The following is a 22171-nucleotide window of genomic DNA, read 5'->3' as shown; positions in this document are numbered from 1 at the left end:
GAGCAAGGGGACTTTCTCCCTCCCACCCGTTCCAGTTTGACTATAAAGTCACACAGGAGAGTCCCAGGCTTGTTCTTCTGTTCCCTTATAAACAGCATCCATCCATCCATACTCCTCTTTCTCCTCCTCTCGCACTATTTTGGGGCCACATGATCTCATGCTCTCTGCAGACCACACTATGCAATTCAGGCAATACTAAGGTACTGAGCAGGGCGATTCCTGCAAGTTTTCAGATGGTGCCCAGGGTGGGGTGAGGGGAAAGGCTTTGGGGGAAGTTAAAGAGACATACACGTAAAACACCCAAAATAACCCAACAGCCAGAATGCCCGAAATCAGACAGGAAGCCAAATAATCCGGGGCGTTGGGCCGCTCTCCCCCTCACATTTTACTTTATTGGCTAGGGGAAAAAAGCCAAGGATCTGGGAGGAGGCTGGCTGAAGGAGGGGGGCGGAGTCCCCGGGGCCAGGCCGCCCTCAGTGCTCTATTAAAGCCAGGCAGCCGGCACAGGAGTCCGAGAAGCAGAAAGCCTGAGCCAACCATGGAGAGGGATGGCTTCAGCGGGAGCCCCCTGGGCACCAAAGAGAGCCGCGCGGGGAAAGGCAAGGAGCAGGACTACGGGGACACTGCCGGGGACACTCAGACAGTGAACATGCTGGCTCCTTTGGACGTGGGGGACGAGCAGCAGCCCGAGAAAGGAGCGCGGGCTCACAAAACCAAGAATCCCAACACCTACAAAGTGCTCTCCCTGGTGAGTGAGGTCCGTTGTACCGTCCGGGTCCGCTCCAGGGGCCAGTCCTAGGGGCCCGACCCAAGACTCTCTGGAGCAGGTGCCGCCTTTTCTCCCCCCCGCCCGGAGTCAGTGCCAGGACCGCAGTGCTTGCTGGAAAGAGCTGTACCTTAACCCTATACAGACCGTGTGATCTGACCACCTGGCTCTGGGGCACACTGAGGGCAAGTGGGCAGGCAATCCGACAGACTGACTGAGACTGACCGACTGACAAGACAGGCAAACTAACAGAATACTGACAGACAGACTGGCAAGACATACAAACTGACTGAAACGACTGATATACTGACAAGACAGGCAGACAGAAAAACTGAGGTCAAACTAACTGAGAAACAGACTGACAGACTAGACAGACTGGAGAGACACCAGCTACAAGAATGGCTGTATGCTGTCTCGCTACAATTGGAGGACTGGAAACATGGAGGTTTACTTGTAATTATTATCATCACCATGTTAATAATTACACAGAATAATCACATCATTTATCACCACGATTTACACGTGATTCTAACAATTTTAATAATATTCTTTAAAAAAAAAAAAACTGGACTTGTGATTTCTTTACTGTAGGGAGCTCCAGATGAGGAAACTCCTGTCCAGATAGAGCAACAACAATTTTTCAGTTTAGAGTTCTCTAGAGTTTCCTGGATCACTGAGAAATTGAGTCACACTGTTAGGATGCACCTGTGGTGGAGGTGGGCAAGTGGGAGGGAGGTGAGACTTGAAACTAGATCTTGATTATATCAAAGCTGGTTCTCTATCATGTTGACTTTCAGATAAGTAGAAGATATTATACTTTGATGTAAATGTAATATGTTGTATAATCTTTCATTAATATGTTGATGTAAATTTTTCTCACTGAATTTGATATATTCTTTGACTTGAATAAATTTAAAAAAAATGGCTGAGTTGTGAAGACTAAACAAAATAATCAAAAAGAAAACCACCATCTTGGAGTTAAATCTTCTTCAAAAAGCCTAGAAAGGCTCATTTTCTAGAAAGTAAACAAAACAGAGAAGGTATTTGATGGCTTTAGTACTGAGTATGGTTTTGACCTTTCTTGTTTTTACATCATTTGGATGAACAAAGGAACAGGGAGACATGATCTCTAGAGTTAAGATATCTGTCAGGGCTTTAAGTCATTGGCATTATGAAGGCTTAAGAGAAGATTTTAAGGTAGATTTTTGCAAATGTAATCATGATTTCAGAAAGTCTATTGCTATATCTTATTGGTCCTGGCACAGGAATTTTGATTCAATAGAAAAGTCAATATTCACACATTATAGGCATCAGTAATTTATAGTTTTATGACTTATCATATAACCATTTATTTATTGTATAAGAGTTTTGTCCAACTTCTTGTGACTTCATTTGGGGTTTCCTTGGCAAAGTAGTTTGCCATTTCCTTTTTCAACTCATTTTATAAATGAGGAAACTGAGGCAAACAGGGTTAAGTGACTAGGAAGTTATCTGAGGTCAGATTTGAGTTTCCTGACTTCTGAACTGAAGCTCAATCTATTGTATCACTTAGCTTCCCCTGTACTCACTTAACTGTAGACTATATTATTTTTCATTTTTTTCTGATAAAGCTACTTTCCTTCTGATTGTGCTACATAATAAATACATTAGGGAAGACACTTAGTATAGAGAAAAGAACACTGTTGGAGGACCTCACTTTAAATCTTGTACCTGATGCTTCTTATTATTTGTCTTTGGAAAAGTCATTCAACCTCAGTGAATTTCAGTTACTTCATCTGTAAAATTTATACTAATCAACCCCTGAGTTTCCCTTGAGCTCTAGAGCTATGATCTTATGGGAGTTAGATAACAAAGTGTTATGTTAGGTCATCTTACAGGAGAAAAATCAGAAAAAGCTTTAAAGAGTCAGTGTAATTTAGTTAGGCTTTAAAAGATGGATAATTACTGTATTTCCCTGGAGGAGGGAAGGGAGGATGTTGCAGACATCTTAAGGTAATTCTTAGAAACATGAGAACCTACTAAGAGTAGTAGTGGTCAGTTTGGTTAAAGTACAGAGAACATGGAATACAATACTATGAAGAGAGAGAAAGATGGTGAAATGATGGGAGATGACGTTGCATAAGGATGAATTGAAGAAACTATTAACATTTATTCTGTAAGTTACCAGAGATCAAGGACTGGGTTTTTTGTTTGTTTGTGTTTCTTGGTTTTTTTTTTTTTTTTTTGTATTTCCACTGCCATATACAGAGTAGACATTTAATGAATGCTTGCTATATTGAATTGGAGGTGGAGTGGGAAGGAACATCAGAAATTTGACTTAATTCACTTGTCAGGAAAGGGCAGAAATAATGGCAGTAGGTGAGAGAAACAGATTTAAGATTAATGTAAGGGAGGAGAGGGAAAAGTCCTACAAACACCTTTCTAACAAGAGCCATCTAGAAGCTCTATGGTGTGCTTCTGGATGTGTGGTTCCTTAGATCCTCTGCAATAGAGGCTGGATGATCATGTGTTGGTGATGCCATTGAGGGAATTCTTGATGTACAACCTGGATTAGTTAGTCTGCATTTCCCTTTCTAACTGAATCAGTGAGACATTTGGAAAAAAACAGTGCCATCATATTGTGGATGATATTAAATGCTAGATGGGAGAATGTGAACTTTCCTTGGTAAAACAACAGGTTGCTGCTGAAGATTTCTGAGAAAAGAATTAAGATAATTCCTAGAGGTTCTTGCTTGCCAAAGGAATATTATCCTAATAGGGATATGCAAGTATGAAATGGAAGATGGGAGACCTAAAACTAATCCACTGCAATATTTCAGAGCTAGAAACAGGGAAATTTCTATTAGATTGAAGCTAATGGGACTAGACAAGCTAGAGGTAGGGTGGATGTGAGCAGTAATGAGGAGATGGGCTCTACAGGACCTGATAATAAAACAGATTTGCATTCTGGACATAGTGAAACAAGGTGTATGGATTTGCCATAAACAAAAATAATGAAGTCAAAAGAAATAGGAGGTTTACATGAGATAGACACTGAAACTCATTTTTGAACATGTTGAAAGTATAGGTATGACCTCAAGGTAGAGAGGTATTGGCTATTAGAAATAAGAATCTGAAGCTCAGAAGTGAGGTCAGATCAGAGATAAAGTTTAGGGAGTTATTTGCTTAAAGGGGAGTAGCTGAAACCATGTGAATTGATATTGTAAAAGGGAGAAAATATAGAGAGAAGAAAAGAAGACCTAAGACAAATACTATACAAAAACTTGCCAAAATATCCACTCTTTATAGATTAAACAAGAAGGAGCAAACTTTAGCTTGTAAGGTGGTATTTTCAGAGATACATTGTATCTTGGAAAAATCATGGTTCAGAGCTATTAGTGATATGCTACAGTGATGCTACTATGCCATAACTAATGAGATACTCTAAAGCAGGAATTCTTAACTTTTTTTTTTGTATCATGGATTATATTGGCAGTTTAGTGAAACATACAGACCCTTCTTAAAATAAAGGTTTCTTCAGAAAACACATGTTTAGCAAATGATTTTGACTGAGAGATCCCATGTAATATAGTAGGAAAAGTATTGTACATGGTTGGAATCAAAAGATCTTGGTTCAAATCCCATCTCTACCACATACTATATGATCTTGGATAAATCATGTTACTTATTTAGGACCTCTCAGTGGAAAAATGAGCAGATTCAGATCAATTACACATCAAAAAAGACTACTAAAGAATACCAGAGACACTCCTGGTGGGTATGAGGAGGCTATAGTACATTTCAAATAAAGAACTGGGCAGAAGAAGTGGCAAAAAGAGAAGCCAGAGAAATGCATGAATGAGGATGAAAAAAATTGAGATAGATGACTGAGGCATGGCTCCTCAGTATCCTAAAATATGAAGGCTCAAGAGCAGGTTGTAGGAGGATATTGACAAGAGTTTGAGACAATGAGCAGACATAGATATGATAAGCATTGTTGAAAGGGATATCCATATTGATGAGATCATAGATCTATTGAAGTGCACACAGATTGTATAATATAATTTATAATAATACAATATAAAATTATAGGGCAAAGAAGAAATAAAGGCAGAGTTTTCTTGTAATACTTGAAAAAGAAAAGAAAACTTTCAGTTAGAGAAGATCAGGGAATAGTTAGCATGTATCCCTTGAAAAAAAGATGAAGACTTTGAAAGGCGGAACGGTACAGAGTATTCCTGAGTAGAACCTCTGCCAGGAGCAGATTCCTTTTCACTACAGGTTCATCACTGTTGTCCTTCATTCTTGAAGGAACTCAAATTGGCAAGTATTTTCAAGGCCAATCTAGTGTATGTTTCCTTCTATCACATCTCCAACAAGTGTTCATCAAGTTTTTGCTCATAAGTCTATGGACTTACTCATTGCCAGATCTAGCTCAGTGTTTGAAAGGCTCTAAAGAAAAGTGTAGGAGAGGAGTGCTAGATTATCTACCAAACTGAACTTCCATACAGCCATTATTCTTATCTCATTGTTGTATGCCTATGAAACCTGAACAGAATACCAGCAATATGTCAGGAAACTGAAATGGTTCCATTTGAATTGTCTTAAGATTCTGAATATAATCTGGCAAGCTAAACTGTCATGTTTTCAAACTCTACTACAAAGAGCACATCATGTTGTTCAAATGCCAGATTTACCTTTTCGTAAAAGACTTATGGAGAATGCACAAAGAAAAGCACTTACATGGAGGTCAGAAGAAATGATGCAAAGATACTCTTAAGTTCTTTCAGAAGAAGTTTGGAATTGATTGTGAAACATGGGCAAAGGACTACAGCATGGTGTGCTCACAGCAAAGAAAGTGCTGTGCTTGATGAGCCAAGCAGAATTACAGTAGCTCTGAAGAAATGTGAGATACATGAATTTAGAAACATCTACACTCTAAATCAGGGCTCCTCAAACTTTTTAAATAGAGGACCAGTTCACCGTGTCTCAGACTGTTGGAGGGTTGGACTATAGTAAAAACAAAAACTATGAACAAATTCCTATGCACTCTGCATATCTTATTTTGAAGTGAAGAAACAAAATGGAATACAATATTAAAATGAAGTAAATTTAAATCAACAAGCTTACCAGTATTTCAATGAGAACTATGGGCTTGCTTTTGGCTAATGAGATAGTCAATGTCTGGTTCCATACTTGTCACTGCTAGTCAAGTGATGCAAGTGTGCATCTGTTTTGATCTGGTTGGAGATTTCAAATGTTTCATTCTAGAAAAAGTCTGTTCACAGACATAAGTGCTGCCAAAGATGGTTGCCATTTTGAGTGCATGGTTCCTGAGATGAGGATATGTCTTAGAGAGGAGAGATGCATAGAAATTATGAAGGCTGCTTGACTTTAACGTGTCTTTCAGAGAATCATAATTCTGCAGTTCAGCCAGTTCCATTTGGTAAATTGTATCCACGTTTTCAATGTCAATAGAAAATGGGTTATGGAAAAGCTGTATGTCCTGTTCATGGAGATGAAGCTCTTTAAATCTAAATTGGAACTCCTTTTGCAATTTTTCCAGTGAATCCATACATGTTTTGTTTGGGAATGCAATCAGCGGTTTTTCTGCTAACAAATTTTGAGTTGTGGGGAGATGGCAGAAGTTTTCCTCCTTCACTTGTTTGAGGAGGCCTAATTTTACTTCAAATGCTTTGACATGTGATTGCATGTCACAGATGAGCTTCCCCTTTCTTTGAGTTGCATATTACGTTATGTCTGTCAGAAAGGCAAAGTGCCATTTCCATTCTGCATCATTGAACTCTGGTGCTTCTTTATTTTTTGAAAGCAGAAAAGTTGTAATCTGTGGAAGTAAGTCATAGAATTCCCCTTCCCCTCATCCAATGGAATTCTGAGTGATATAGAACATCTTCATACTCAACATGTAGCTCAGACAGAAATTGTTTGTGATTTAGTACATTAGCTCTAATGAAGTTAACATAAGATACCACAATTTTCATAACAGAGTCCCACTTCAGTGGTAGTGTATGGCTATTGGATGAGAATGGTTATGTTTGTCCATCTCTTGGTTAATGCGAGCAATTACTCCTTTCTTAGAGCCCACCATGCTAGGAGCACCATTAGTTGTCACGCTAGCTAGTTTAGCACAGTCCAGGTCCAAACCATTCATAGTCTGGCAAACCTTTTCATAGATATTCTCTCCTTTGATGCTTTGCAGTGCAGCAAGCTCTTCTATGATTTGCAGAATCATGAATATCATTGCTTTTGTCGAGTGCCAAGGAAAAATATGAAATTTTTTTAATGGAGTTTTGCAAATGCTGATGCAGATTGTCTCCCCTTTCTTCAATCTTCTTTGTAATTGCAGGTCCTGAAAGACTCACTGGACACATCTCTTGGCAATAGAAAGAAGGCATTCTTTAACAAATTCTTCCTCCATGAATGGTCTGCCAGTGCGTGCTATTAGCTTGGCAACTTGAAAACTTGCTCGCAGTGATGAAATATTTAGCTGCTTCTGCTTCACAAAAGTATTTTGCTGAGTTGTCAATGTATTTTTCAGTTTTAATATTTTATCTTTTCTCACTTCTCCAACTAAACAATCATATTTATCTCAATGTTGAGCTTCATGGTGTCGACACAAATTATATTCTTTGAACACAGACATTATATTCTGGCATTATCAGGCCTACAGCTCTTTCCTTGTACTGCATGAAAAAGTAATCATAACTCCATTGTTCTTTGAATATCCTACACTCATTAGTAAAATACACACAGACAGCACTACAAAAACAATATACCAGCAATAACTTTGCCCATACAGAGACATACAGACTGCAATGCCCAACTTCCTCCAAACTGCTTCTGTGCTGTGATGCCTCTGTTTCCCACACTCTCTCTCCTGCTTCCGACCTTCACTGCTACAGTGAATTCCCCCTGCAGCAGCTGTGACATGCACAGCATGCATTGTATATCCCCTGAGCCTGTTTGTTGTGGTGGCTGCTATTATTGTACAAGGCCGTGGGCTGTCAGTTCTCCATCTTTTGTATCTCTCTCCCTTCCCCACACCACACACCACAGCCTGGGAACTCATCTCACCTTGGTATCACCTCACATTCTGTCTCCGCTGCCTCAGCCCAGTGCCGGAAGTGTGCGTTGCTAATGCGAGTTTAGGTTGAACATCACTTCGGGTCTGATTTTGCCATAACCCAGTGTGCCGCATAAATGTCCTCAGTGGGACACATCTGGCCCATGGGCTGTAGTTTGAGGACTCCGGCTCTAAATATTTGTGTGGACTATTTGTATCCAATATGAAGTAGAGCCTTCTGAGCTCACATTGATTTGACCAGTCAGAGTTGGATACATTGTGCCTTGGCTCCAACATAGTGATATCATTTTGATCTTCTTTGAGAATGATGGACAATAGTGATAAACCTGTAGTGAAGAGAAATCTGTTACCATGGCACATGCTCCACTCAGGAATAATCTGGACAGCTCTAATTGTTAAAATGCTTTGGTTTCTATCAAGCCTCAGTTAGTCTTTCTGTAGCTTCTCTACACATTGTTTTTAGTTCTGTCTTGTGAGACTGAGCATAATTCCTTTTTCATATCATAGTCTTTCAAATATTTGAAGACAACTGTTATTCTACCTCTTCTCTCCCTTTACCTCAATAGAAAAAAAATCTGCCACAAATAAGTATGCATAATCAAAGCAAAAAAAAAATCACCAAGTTGTTTACATCTGAAATTAATGTCTTATTTTACTTACTTGAGATTATGATCTGTCAAGAGATATGCTTTATTATCCTTTCCCCCCAAAAAATATGGTTAGTCATTGCATTATTCAAACTTTTTAGTTCTTTAAAGTTTTTTCTTTAGAATATCATTATTGTATAAATTCTTCAGATTTTTATCACTTACTGCATCAATCAATAAAAAAATCATCCTGTTTCCCCAAAACTACTTTTCTGTACTTCTTTAAGTGAAGTAATAATCCATTATATTCATATATTATAATTTGTTTAGTCATTCCCTAAAATAACTTGATTTAGCAATCAAGAAGACATAAACAGTTCATCTGAAGAGGAAAATAGGGTGACACATTTTTAGTATATAGCAAGATCAGGTGAAAAATTTTTTTTAATTAACAAAGACCTGATAATGTTTTTTTAGGCACCAGAAAGAGATCCAAATGGATAGAGAGATAGAAGAGGATGGCTGAATAATATGAAAGGTTCCCAAAAAACAGGATGGGGGTTAATTGAAAGGCAAAAATAAAGAGGTTAGTTTTTTTTTTTTTTTTTACGAGCCATTATTTCTGAGTGGCACAAAAGAGAATGGATAAATTATATGAAAAGGTTTGAGGTATAGGATTGGATTGGGAAGATGGGAACTCATCCCATTGGCCATAGTAGTCTCTGAGGTCTCTTGGTTTTAAAATACTGCAATTCTAAAATATTATTATTTAAATACAATAAAATAAAATATTATGATTTTAGATTTCAAAAAATCCTATTGAGTTTTCTTATGTAATGGAAAAAATTAGGGGAGATAGAAGATTCATTTTCATTTCTATCACTTAGCTGCAGTTATTTTACCTTTCTAGACTTCAATTTCTTCATCTGAAAAATTCAGGGATTAAAACATATATTATTATATATAAATATATATATATAACTTGGATCCCTTCTTTCTCTAACATTTTGTGATTTTAATTTGCGAAGTACAGATGACCTATTTTACAAAGATGAAAAAAGGCTATAAGGTACTAATTTTAGGTATGCAAGAATTTTTTGAAGTCGTCCAGTCCATTCCCTTCATTTTAAAGATGAGGAAATTGAGGCTCAACATTACATAGAGAGTAGACAGCAAAATTGGGTTCAAACCCAGGTCTACTACCCAAAATCTGGTGCACTTTGCCAGAACCAAATTCTCTATATGTGTTCTTTATTCTATACCCATCTTCTCCAGCAGATTACTTCTACTATTATTTCTGATGGCTCCAGTCATCAATCACTCAGTACCTATTGGTTCCTTCCTTGTTGCATACAAACATACCCAAATCTTCCCCATATTTAAAAATCCACACTAGATCTTTCTATTCCCACCAGCTATCATTCTATATCTCTCTTACTTGAAAAAGTCATCTTTACTAAATACCTACATTTCTTCTCCTTTCATTCTTTTCTAAAGCTTTTGTAAATTGCTTTGTGACTTCATAATTTACCTTGAAACTTTCTTTTCAAAGTTACCACTGATCTCATCACTGACAAATCTAAGGGCTTTTTCGCAATCCTCATCCTTCTTGACTTCTGAAACATTTGACAATACTGACTACTTTTTCCTCCTAAATAACTTCTCTCTGGGTTTTTTTTTTTTGACTCTTTTTTTCTTGGTTTATCTTCTATTTTTTCTGACCATTCTTTCTCAGTCTTCTTTCTTGGATGTTTATGTAATTCTCAGTAACTATAGTTGTAATGATAGAATTCAGTTTTAGGCTGTCTTCTCTTTATAATCTTTCACTTAGTGATCTTATCAGGTCCCATGAGTTCAATTTTCATCTCTTCAGATACACCAGACCTATTTATTCAGCCTTCTGTCTTGAGCTCCTGTTCTATATCACTATCTATTAACTACTGTGTACTGGATGCCCTCAAATTCAAAATGTCCAAAACAGAACTCATTATTGCTATTCAAATGTATCCCTCTTTTGAACTTCTATCCCTCTTTTGAACTTGCTTATTATTATTAAACACACTGATTTTTCTCTTATTGTCCACCTGGTAGAATCTCTAGATTCCTTTAAAACTGAGCATAAGAATGTGTGGCACAATAGCAACCACAAAACCAATCAGAGACTCTGAGTAAGAAAAAGCAAAAAAGGAGTTTATTATGATCTCGTGAGAAAGGGTACCTTTCTCCCGTCTGACCAGTTTTTTTTTTTTTTTTAATAATTATAGCTATTTATTTATCTACAAAATGAAGATGCTTAAAGTTGGCTAACAAATCGGGTCAAGGATGGGAGATGTAAAAAACTTTTGCTTGTTGAGGCCTTCAGAAGTTACCTATATATGCATGGGTAATTTTTCAGCATTGACATTTGCAAAAGCTTTTGTTCCACTTTTTCCCCTCCTTTCTCCCATCCCCTCCCCCAGATGACAGGTAGACCAATACATCTTAAATATGTTAAAGTATATGTTAAATACATTATATGTATACATGTTAATACAGTTATTTTGCTGCACAAGAATAGGACTTTGAAATAGTGTACAATTAACCTGTGAAGGAAATCAAAAATGTAGGTGAACAAAAATAGAGGGATTGGGAATTCTATTTAGTGGTTCACACTCATTTCCCCCGAGTTCTTTCACCGGTTGTAGCTGGTTCAATTCATTACTGTTCTTTGCAACTGATTTGTTTCATCTCATTCATTGTTGAAGAGAGACATGTCCATCAGAATTGATCATCATGTAGTTTGTTGTTGAAGTATATAATGATCTCCTGGTCCTGCTCATTTCACTCAACATCAGTTCATGTAAATCTCTCCAGGTCTTTCTAAAAATCATCCTGCTTGACTAGGTGTTTGTTTATTAGTGAAAGCAGAGCAAAGTAAAAACTACAAAAACACAAGATTAAATAGCCTGAATACAGAAGTCTCCACCCTCCTGCTTGGCCTTTTCTCTCATTTGTTTGTGTAGAACTCTAACCCAGAAACAAAAAAATAAATTCCTTAAATACTTAATTAATACTTAAATGCTAATTAAAAGTGAAGGGAAATGGAAGGGGATGAACACTTGCAACTTTTTCTTAGCTATAGCTCTACTGTTATAAAGTTTCATGTCAAGTCACAGTTATATTCCTTTGAGAGTGTCTTCACTCAGTTTATCCCATACAAGAAGCACCTTTCTGAGACTATTCTCCTTCCCCAATTACTAGGGACTTATCCTCTACAGCATCTTCTTTATACCCTATATTTTATCTTGTATCAATTAGTTTATGTATATGTTGTTTCCCTTCTTATGGACAGGACTGTTTTTTGCCTTTTCGGTGTATTTCCAGTACTCATGCTTGTTGATCAATTGAGTGAATAAAAAAGTTAATATGTAAAACATTTAGTTCATTAAGTTATTAAACCTGATGCTATATTAAAATCATAACACTGATTCAGTTAATGATTCAGTTAATTCAATTAATCAAAAGGTGGATTGTTCATGATTCATGATGTAGATGAACATCAGTATGGCTAATATATTCTAGGTAAATTTCAAGCATAAACAACTTACAAAATGTCCTAAGTTTTCTTTAATTCTCATAGTGATGTGAAGCTCCTAGGGAGAATGTAACATTAATCCTAAGGGTACCTGACTTGGGAGTGTAGTAGTTTAGAACAATACTGGCTGTCAGATAGACTGTTGGTCAGTAATAGCAAAGTCTCTGAGACAATTTAAGCCACAGAATTCAATAACAGGGTACAACTCCACCTCTAAACTCAGTACTCCTCAATCTGACCACTCCTCAATTCTACTTTTAAGCCATAAAAGTAGCATATCAGTGATGTGAAATACCTGATCTTTTTATCTTTTCCCTATAAAATTATTTTACTTCTGGTTCTTTTGAAACTTAGCCCACTTCAGTTACCATTATAATTATAATAAATTTTGCCCCTTGACTTAGAGATGGGTCTGAGCCTGCAAATTCTTTTCACCTTATGACACCAATCTGGAACTCCAATCTTTTTGTGGTCTCCTCTGAACCCCAACAATAGCACTCAGTAATTCATAATAGAGTCAAAACATTTTAGTTATTTAGTAGGAGTCCATAAAATAAGCATCAGTATCAAGGAAGGATGAAGAGTAGTGCCAGAAACAAAACTCATATCTTAAAAGTTGATTAAGGAAAGTCTACAAAATGAAGATGCTTAAAGTTGGCTAACAAATCGGGTCAAGGATGGGAGATGTAAAAAACTTTTGCTTGTTAAGGTCTTCAGAAGTTACAATTGTCTTTTGTCTACTTCTGCCCACACAGTTTTTTGTGGACTTCTGGATCTACCTCATATGAGCATATATTAATATATGATGTGCAGGCTGGTTTCAGCATGTAAGAAACCATTTAAATCTTCTGCCATACCACAAGACATCTAAAAATTAAGGATTGCTTCTACTGGCCAAACTTTTGGTTTGCTTGGAGATCTCAAAGTACTTAACTGATGAATCTATTTGGTAATCCACCTCTGTTTAAATGAGACAATAAGCATAACAGAGTGCTGGACTTGGAGTAAGACAGATCTTAGTTGCCTTAGAAACTCATCAGCTATATGCCACAGGTAAGTCACTTAAATCCTTCAGCTTTAGTTTCTTCATCTGTAAAATGGAGGTGATAATACCACTTTCTTTGCAAGGGGACTATATGTTATTCTAGAAACAATTAGGGAAGAAGTTGGGAACTGCATATTCTTTAGTTAATAGAATGAATGAGGGGATTCAAGATAAGATAGAGACTTGTCAGGTCTCACCTGGGTGTTTCAAGGTGAAAGAAAGTAGGAATTACTAATCTGATGAAGGTGATGTCAACCTCAGAGTTTCACAATTTATACTTCTGTAATTCTTTGTGATTTAAAAATATAATTATAGATATCTTGTATTTCTTCTTTTGAAAGCTGGGTATTTATATCCTTTGATTATATCTTTTAGGCACTGCCTATTGTTCTTACAAATTTAAATCAGTTTTTTATGTATCATGGATCTAAGTCCTTTTATAAGGGAAACTTCCCCCTCTCTCTGCCCCACTTAAATATTTTTCCATTTCTAATCTTAACTGCATTGGCTTTGTTTTTACTAAAACTTCTAAAATTTTATGTAATGAAAATTACCTATCTTTCTCTTATCTATACCCTGGTCCAATTTCTTACCTACAGTCTGGAGGCTAACACTAACAACAGGCCCAGTTTGTGTATTTCTGGATAAGAGATTTACAAAAGCACCTGTGAAATAATGCTGTGCAAAAACTTTTTTTTTAGTCAGATCAGAAAATTGAGGTTCACAGAGTTTATTTTTCAACACCATTGATTTTTCCCTCTGCATTATCCCTATTTAGCAGTTCCCATGTTTTGGTGATTCTAATTTTGATTTTTTTTTTTTTAAATTGTGGGATCTAGAACTGAAAGGGACCTTAGGGCTATTTGGTCTAATTTCTTTGTTTTTCAGATAACAAAACTGAGGCCCAGGAAGCTTGTGACTTGATTAGGGTCAATGACCATAAAGCTCATAAAGAGTTTTTCTGTTTGTTCTTCATTCTCAAAGAGAACCATGACATTTGGGAGGTGATACTCTGACATACAAGTGAATAGGATTTTAAGTGAGGGAGGGCTGTGCAAGATTATCTGCCTCACTTTCCCTTCCAGAGCCATCTGAGTCCAGTGGCTAGATATAGATCAAGACTAGAAATGGCTCTGAATGCAATGGGCCTTGGCCTTTTTAAGCTAAGGTCTTCAACAGTTCTCAGTTTGACTGAGACCCATTCAATGTACCAGGATAGGTAGCAATTCTAACAACCAATCTCTTCTTTCACCTAGTCCAAAAAAAAAATTTAAATAAATTATTGATAGAATGGAATCTTTTCACTCTAGAACATCTCTATCTTACTCAGTTTCTCCGGCACTACAAAGTAAAGGGAATGTACACATAACACACATTTAAATTTGATCACCATCATTAACTTTTTTTCATCATTTTCTTGTCTAGTTAATAAAAAATAATGTCAAACCTTAATTTGTAGTATTTGCATATTTCTGATGCATAAAAGTTTACAGTAAAAATTCAGCAAAAAGCTTTCATAAATGTGTAGGAGCTGACTTTAGCACACCCTGGAATTAAAGAAAGAAATGTAGAGTAACGAGGTCAGGGTAGCAAATCCTGGTTCGAAATAAACAAGTGACAGATCCACAATGGTCATTTTCTTTGTCGAAAGGTATCTTCTCTTACCTTTTTCATTTGTCAATCCCATTGTAGGTCCAGACCTCCTTTTTATTTATAATTTGTATTATATATATCTATAATTCATATTTTATTTATCATCACCTAAAATTTTCTAACATCTTTCCCTTTTGGAAACCTCTAGCAATTCTTAATTACTTACATAGCAAATTCCAAGCATTTAAAGTGTTCTGGAGTTCAATTCCCAACCTCTTTTTTCCATCTTTTGTTTTTCACCATTCTAGCAGTCAATCATATGAGACCCTTCTCACTAGCTTAAATGCTTAAATATACTTCATTCATATTGTTTCTCTGGCTCAGAAGACTTTTGCTTTTTTTTTTTTTTTTTTTTTTTAACTTTTCTCCTCTTTGTCTCTCTGAATTTTAGAACCTAGATCTTAGTTTATACTCTCTGTTGTGGATTTATCTCTTCCCTGGTCAGGAAGAAGCCCAAACAGCTATTATCAATCATAATTAATTCCCAGACTATCCTGTTTGTATTAAGTGATGTGAGAAAGAAATTCTTTTGCCTGTCCTTCAAATCTCCAGGCATCTTTAAGCAATCTTTGAGATATGAATTAGCATATCTCTAGACAGTTATGGGACCTGGTCTGCTAGATATTTTTCATCTGAGTCTTTGATCTATCCCTCTGAGCTACCGAATTCTTCTCTGGTCTTGAGAAACACCCAAGGCTGTATTTCCCCTATAAAAGATATGCTATTGCTGAAGATTTTTGCTAAGTCTTTTTCTGAACCATACCCACTATGAGGTATTCTCTCTCTCTCACAGTGCTTTCCCTTTAAAATGATGTCTTTCTCCTTACTCTAACTAACTCTGGTTAGACTGCTAGACTCTTGTATGGGTCCAATTGCCAGTAAATGATACACCCAAGCTTAATGTCATATTCCAATTCCTTTCCTTGGTAATCCTATTGTTCTCCTGATTCTTATTTCACATCTGCCATTTCTGATGCCTGTTTTATCTATTTTGTCTATAATCTCTTCTTCTAAATAAACCTACCTTTCCACAAAGAGAATTACCATTGTGGATTTGTCACTTGTTTATTTCGAAACAGGAATTGCTACCCTGACCTCATTGCTCTTTACATTTCTTTCTTTAACTCCAGGGTGTGCTAAAGTCAGCTCCTACACATTTATGAGAGCTTTTTGCTGAATTTTTACTGTAAACTTTTATGGTGATCAAATTTAAATATATGTTATGTGTACATTCCCTTTACTTTGTAGTGCTGGAGAAACTAAGATAGAGATTAGAGAGTATTTAATAATTTATTAAATGGAGAGATATACTGGGACCAGAGGGATCCATGGTTTGGTTCCAGGGCTCCAAGAATCCAGTTCACTATGTGATTTCTCAAAGACATATATACATGTGGCTCAGATGCAGGGGGTAGACTGAGACAAGGGTGGAATCAGGTGCTGAGAGCAGGAACGGGACTCTGACATGGGGTGAGCCACGGGAGATGAGGTGACATAATCAGGAGGAGGCACTCTGGACATGGGGAGAGGCATCTTGATAAGACAGTATCTGACATTCCAATAGATTGGGATGGGGAGAGGCATTCTGATATTCTAAAACATAAGATCTTTTATCCTTATCAAATACTCTGATAAAGAGGGAGGGGAGGTTTTGCAGAACTGAGAAGCAGGGAAACTGAGGCAGAACTGAGTCAGGATAATTAGGGAAACTGAGTCAGGACAATAAAAAAGAACTGTGGCATAACAACTTACACCCCCAAGGAGTCAGCTATTAAACAATTACCAGTTTCCCCCTGCTTTGACTCTTTTAACCTTCAATATTTGAAACTTTAAATAGTCAGACAACACTTTGCTTTGCCATTTAATCAAAGGCTACTTTTAATGGTAACAACTATTTCACACCTGTATGCCTCCTATTTCCTATAGGAACTAAAGCTTCCTGAGGGCAGGGACCATGCCTTAGACTATATTATGCTTCCTTCCAGAGCTAGCTAACATTGATATTTTACATATAACAAGGAAGATGCTCAGTAAAAAAAAAAAAAAAATGATGTTAACTATCAATAAAATATTTTCTTAAATTCAATGGCAAAATTTCTAAAGGCTTTTTCTATATCAGATTTCTAGATTATTTATCCAAATGTGTTTACCGATTTAATCAAATGGATTTAGGACTACACATAGTCAAATATATTTATATTTCTTTCTTTTCTCCCTGAACTTACTATTTCACTAAGAGATTCCAGTCTACATTTTATGTACATATAAATAGCTGTAAATAATTTTCCTTTGGGCCCTAAGCAGAGGTAGAAAATATGTTTGTGAACACCTCATTTAGGTTTATTTAAGCCCCATCATCACCTGTTGCATAAAGACTTCTTTCAGTTGTGTTTTTATTGGCTGTTTCCTCAGAGAATTCTTCTTGATTAAATTCAAGGTGGCATATTGACTGTGTTATAAAAGACGAATTTAGAGAAAAGCAAGTTGGAATCAATCACCTAAATTGACTGAACACAATGTTCTTTCCACCTTTTGCTTTTCGGCTTTGATTTAGAGTTGGACAGGAATAAGAATTTTTTTTTTTTAATTAAAATGAGGCAACTGTTGAGACAAGAATAACCATGTAGGAGGAAACTTGGAGACCTGTAATTTTTTTTAATCCAGTTTCTCCTTTCCTTCTTTCTGAGAATGGAATGGGGATGGGCATCCCTGAGGCAAAAGTAATATATTACCTTTTCCTTTTCCATCACTTCTCTTGTGAATCTAAATAAGCTTTTCAGTATTGTTGGTATATCAGCAGAAGGATCAGGTATATCAATCGACTCCAAAATTTGTTTAGTTCTTTGAAATATTCATAAATTCTGGACTTTTGAGCAATTGTAGAATCACACTCAATAAAATTCATCTAGAGTGTGACAATAATATAACTGAATTTGAGAATTTTGAGAGAGATGCTAATAAGTCAAGAAGGACAACAAATAGTACAGGGGAAAGAATTAGCTTTGGAATCAGAGAACCTAGGTTCAAGCCCTTTTATTGTTACTACTCATGTTACTTTGGACAAATCTCTGAATATCTCTGCATCTCAGTGTCCTCATTTGGAATTAAGAGATCCTTCTCACTTAAAAAAAAAAAAATCGGATATTTTTTTATCCTTCAAATAGAGTGGAAAGTGACCTTATGGTTATCGTTTGTCCTGTTGATTCTTTGTTTTATACAGTTTTAGCACATCAAACAGGTGTTTAAATTTCCAGTTATTAACCTTAAATGTAAGAGAACAGACATATTATGATAACTTTTTAATATCATATGGGATTGATGATTGAAGGAATGAGAAGAAAGGAATTTGCTATTAATTTGATGCTCCTTTTCTATTTGAACACTTTTTAAAAAATAAAAATGCTAAACAAGTTGGCTAATCAGCAAACATTTATTAAGTGCCTCTCCTGGGATGAGAAAGACAAAAATGAAATAGCATTTGAAGTTAAGGAACTTCTTTATGTAAGATAGTGTGTATATGTAAGAAGAAAGCTTACTTTTCTGTTTTGGTGGTAATTCTCTTAGAGCCAAATAAAACTTTTTTTGGAGACCTTTTATGGATTTGATTTGCCCAAATCTCTTTAGGATTGATTCTCTTCTCTGTTTAAGGTTAGAAAATCTTTGTAGTTTGTAGGAAAGAATCTTGGAAATTGGAACTACTCTTCAAATTATTCTATAGCTTCCTTCTATAAAGAAAAAAGTTACTAAGGATGACCATCACCATCATTAGAGATAAGTAGTTAAGACTTGAAGTGATTTGCTCAATCTGGCAGAGTTCTAAGTTATTACAGTGTTTCCTGTTGAATTGCTTGATACTAGTTGACACATCAAAATAAATTTGAGAATAAACTCCATCTCCTAATTTAGAGAAATCACTTCCCTTAATCCCTCTTGGGGGACACTCATATAGGGGGATTGAAAGGATTGTCAGATATGTTATAATTTAGGCATGGTTTTGACTAGATGACCATTGAGATCCCTATTAGTTATCAAATGAGTAAATTTTCCCTTGCTGCTATGTGAAATATGAGGCTTTAGACATAGATATGTTCATTAGATATATTAAATACAACAAATTTCATTTACTTTTTATTTTTAGCAATTATGTGCATTTGATTTAGGGATAAGTTAGGTCTTAGAGGCAATAGTGATGATGGTGGGAAAGCAGAGGTGGATTGAGAATAACAGGATGTGTATAGGTTTTGTCTAGTAAGCATCAGACTAAAGTTGGAGAATAATCCCATTGGGATAAAGCTCACAGTTTAATTGTTCCTGTTTTTTTTTGGGGGGGGGGGTTTATTGAATTAAATTTTTAGAAGGAAAGAGCATAATCCTGGGACCCAGGAGACCTGGTTTTTCCTGGTTGTGTGGCCTTGAGCAAAGATTTAGCTTTCTTGACCCTTTTTCATCTGAGTATTTGCACCAGATCCTTTACAAGATTTCTTATAAAATTCATCTACTCTCTCTAAGATGTCATTAAAAAGTTAAATATAATCACACTCTAAACAAATTATTTTAATAAAAACTGCATTTCATTACAAGTTTTCTTAGTCTTTTAACTTTATGTTTAATTTTAGAATTTATTATTTTTCTTAAATTCTTAATTTCTACTGTCAGCTCCTTTGGGAGGGAAAAACAAGCAACAAATACAGGAGTATGTTTTTTTCCAAGTTAGTTCATCAGATGGTTAGCATATTTGGAACATTCATAGGAAAGCCATGATATTACCAGTCATTTGGATGTCAAATATATTGGGAAATCTTCCCAATCCTAATGATTGAGGTTTGGAAAAGAACCTGATAGCATCATCTGTACAACAGACTCCTCCAACTAAAACTACAAAGTGCTTTATTCAAAAGTTTTCAAAACTGCAATTTCAATTACCCAACCCACTATTACCACAACTCATTCTTAGCCAAGGGCATTGTGTTCCTTCTCCCCTGTACTCAAAACAAACAGTAATGTGAGTGATATTTTGCTCTGCTATTGCAAATGTAAATAACTATATTATTAGAACATTTTTGAAAATTTGGGTCTTTCTGTAATTTTTATCATTTGAAGTGCATGCTCTAGAGCTAATCTCAAATTCCCATTCTCACTGGCTAATCAAGTCTCCTGAGGGCTGGTCCTTTGAGGACCTGTACTACTTACTACTTCCTCCTCCACTAAATTTTAGGATTAAGCCTGGATTGCTACAATAATTATACTGCAGATGGGTCTGCTTGCTTCCAGTCTTTCCTACTACAGCACATTCTCCATTCAGCTATTAAAATGATTTTCTTTTTTTTTTTAGCCTTTTATTTACAGGATATATACATGGGTAACTTTACAGCATTAACAATTGCCAAACCTCTTGTTCCAATTTTTCACCTCTTACCCCCCCCCCCCCCCCCCTAAATGTCAGGATGACCAGTAGATGTTAAAATATATTAAAATATAACTTAGATACACAATAAGTATACATGACCAAAACATTATTTTGCTGTACAAAAAGAATCAGACTCTGAATTATTGTACAATTAGCTTGTGAAGGAAAAATGATTTTCTTAAAACACTGTTTGATCCTGTCAGCCTCCCCTTACTCCTTATCCATCTCATTTCATAACTTAATAAACTCTAGTGGTTTCCTATTACTTCCAGGAGCAATTGCAAAATGCTGTTTGGTGTTCAAAACTTTTCATAATCTAGTATCCTCCTATATATTTCCAGTCTTCATATACCTTACTCCTACAATATGTACTCTTCCATCTAGTGACATTGGCCTCCTGGATGTTTCATGAATAAGACACTCCATTTCTTGACCTCCACAATTCTTTCTAGTATCTCCTATATCTGTTTCCATTCTGACTACTCATCTCTTTGGCTTCTTTCAATTCCATCCTGCCTCCCACAAGAAGCCTTCTTCATACCCTCTTAATTCCAGTCTTCTATTAATTTAATTTATTAATTTAATTTATCCTGTATATAATTCAGTTTGTACATATTTGCTTGCATGTTGTTTCCTCAATTAGATGCTAAGCTCCTTGAGGGAAAGGATTGTTTTTTGCCTTTTTTGTATTCCTAGTACAGTTCTTGGCACATACTTTAATGTTGAATTACACTGAAAAATTGAATCCAAAGAGATGGGGGTGTGTTTTCTTTTATTATGATGCATCTGTCCTTATCAGTATGCTTTCCCCCTAACTCCCTAGGATTATCAGTTGATATTACTCAGCTATACTTTATTAGCTTTTAGATAGAGATATTATTAAGGTCATATATGATAAGAACATAAGGTATAAAACAACCTCTCTTCCAAAGTCTGTGATATATGCTATCTCTAGTATATACTGAGTTCAGGGAAGAGTAGATTCAAGCTCAAAAAACACAAGTGGCAAATTATTACTTGTAGTTCCTAGTTTTTTTTTCTTTCCTTCTTGGGTGTGTTCATGAAATTCCTGTTAGGCATGCTGGAGCTTTCTGTTGGACTCTTGCAGAGTTTTGAAGCTGCTGCTTCCCAGTGTGTCTGGTTTGTTTTTGACTTCCAAATGCCACCAATCTTTGCTGTCTTAAGAACATTGCTAAGATTATGGGAGAAATCTCAATTTTTTAGCTCTCAAAAATGTTTTTTTTCACAAAAATATTTTATTTTTTCAAGTACATGTAAAAATAGTTTTGAATATTAAGATTTTGAGTTCCAAATTCCTCCTACCCGAGAGAGCAAGCAATCTGATATATGTGATACATAAACAGTCCTTTTAAACATATTTCCATTTTTAACATGTGCAAGAAAAACTAGACCTAAAAGGAAAAAATGAGAAAGAAAATGGAAAAACAAAAATAAAAAACCCCAAAACAAACAAAAAAAAGTGAAAATACTATACTTGCATCCACATTGTCTCCATAGTTTTCTCTGCATGTGGATGGCTTTTTCTACTCCAAAACTAGTGGAATTGTCTTGGATGACCACATTGCTGAGGAGCTAAGGCTATTATAGTTAATCATCATATTATCTTGCTGTTACTGTGTATAATGTTCTCCTGGTTCTGCTCACTTCACTTAGCATCAATTAATGTAAGTCTTTTATGAAATTAGCCTACTTATTATTTCTTATAGGACAATAATACTATTCTATTATATTCATATACCATGACTTATTTAGCCATTTCCCAAGTGATGGGGAATCCACTCAATTTCCAAACCACCACAAAAAGAATTGCTACAAATGTTTTTGCACATATGAGCCCTTTTTTTTTTTTAAATCTCTTTGGGATACGGATTTAGTAGTGACATTGCTGCATTTTTATAGCTCTTTGGGTATAGTTCCAAAATAGTCTCCAGAATGGTTTGTTTATTTCATAACTCCACCAGCAATGCATTAGTGTTCCACATCCCCTCCAACATTTATCAATATTTCCTGAAATCTTAGTCAACCTCATATCTA

General features: G+C 35.9%; 1 protein-coding gene across 1 annotated transcript in view; it reads left to right on the top strand.

Annotated features, from left to right (window-relative positions):
• Nucleotides 1-470: 470 nt before the first annotated feature.
• ENPP1 (ectonucleotide pyrophosphatase/phosphodiesterase 1) overlaps nt 471-22171 on the top strand; it is a 95563-nt gene continuing 73862 nt past the window's right edge. Inside the window, exon 1 of the mRNA XM_031964253.1 lies at nt 471-748. Coding sequence (XP_031820113.1) covers nt 539-748 — 210 coding nt within the window. The 5' untranslated portion in view covers nt 471-538. The remainder of the gene's footprint in view (nt 749-22171) is intronic.

Source organism: Sarcophilus harrisii, chromosome 4, assembly GCF_902635505.1.
Source record: "Sarcophilus harrisii chromosome 4, mSarHar1.11, whole genome shotgun sequence".
In the NCBI taxonomy this organism is placed as follows: domain Eukaryota; kingdom Metazoa; phylum Chordata; class Mammalia; order Dasyuromorphia; family Dasyuridae; genus Sarcophilus; species Sarcophilus harrisii.
Note: the sequence above shows the minus strand (reverse complement) of the source record. Positions and strands in the feature narration are given on the sequence as shown.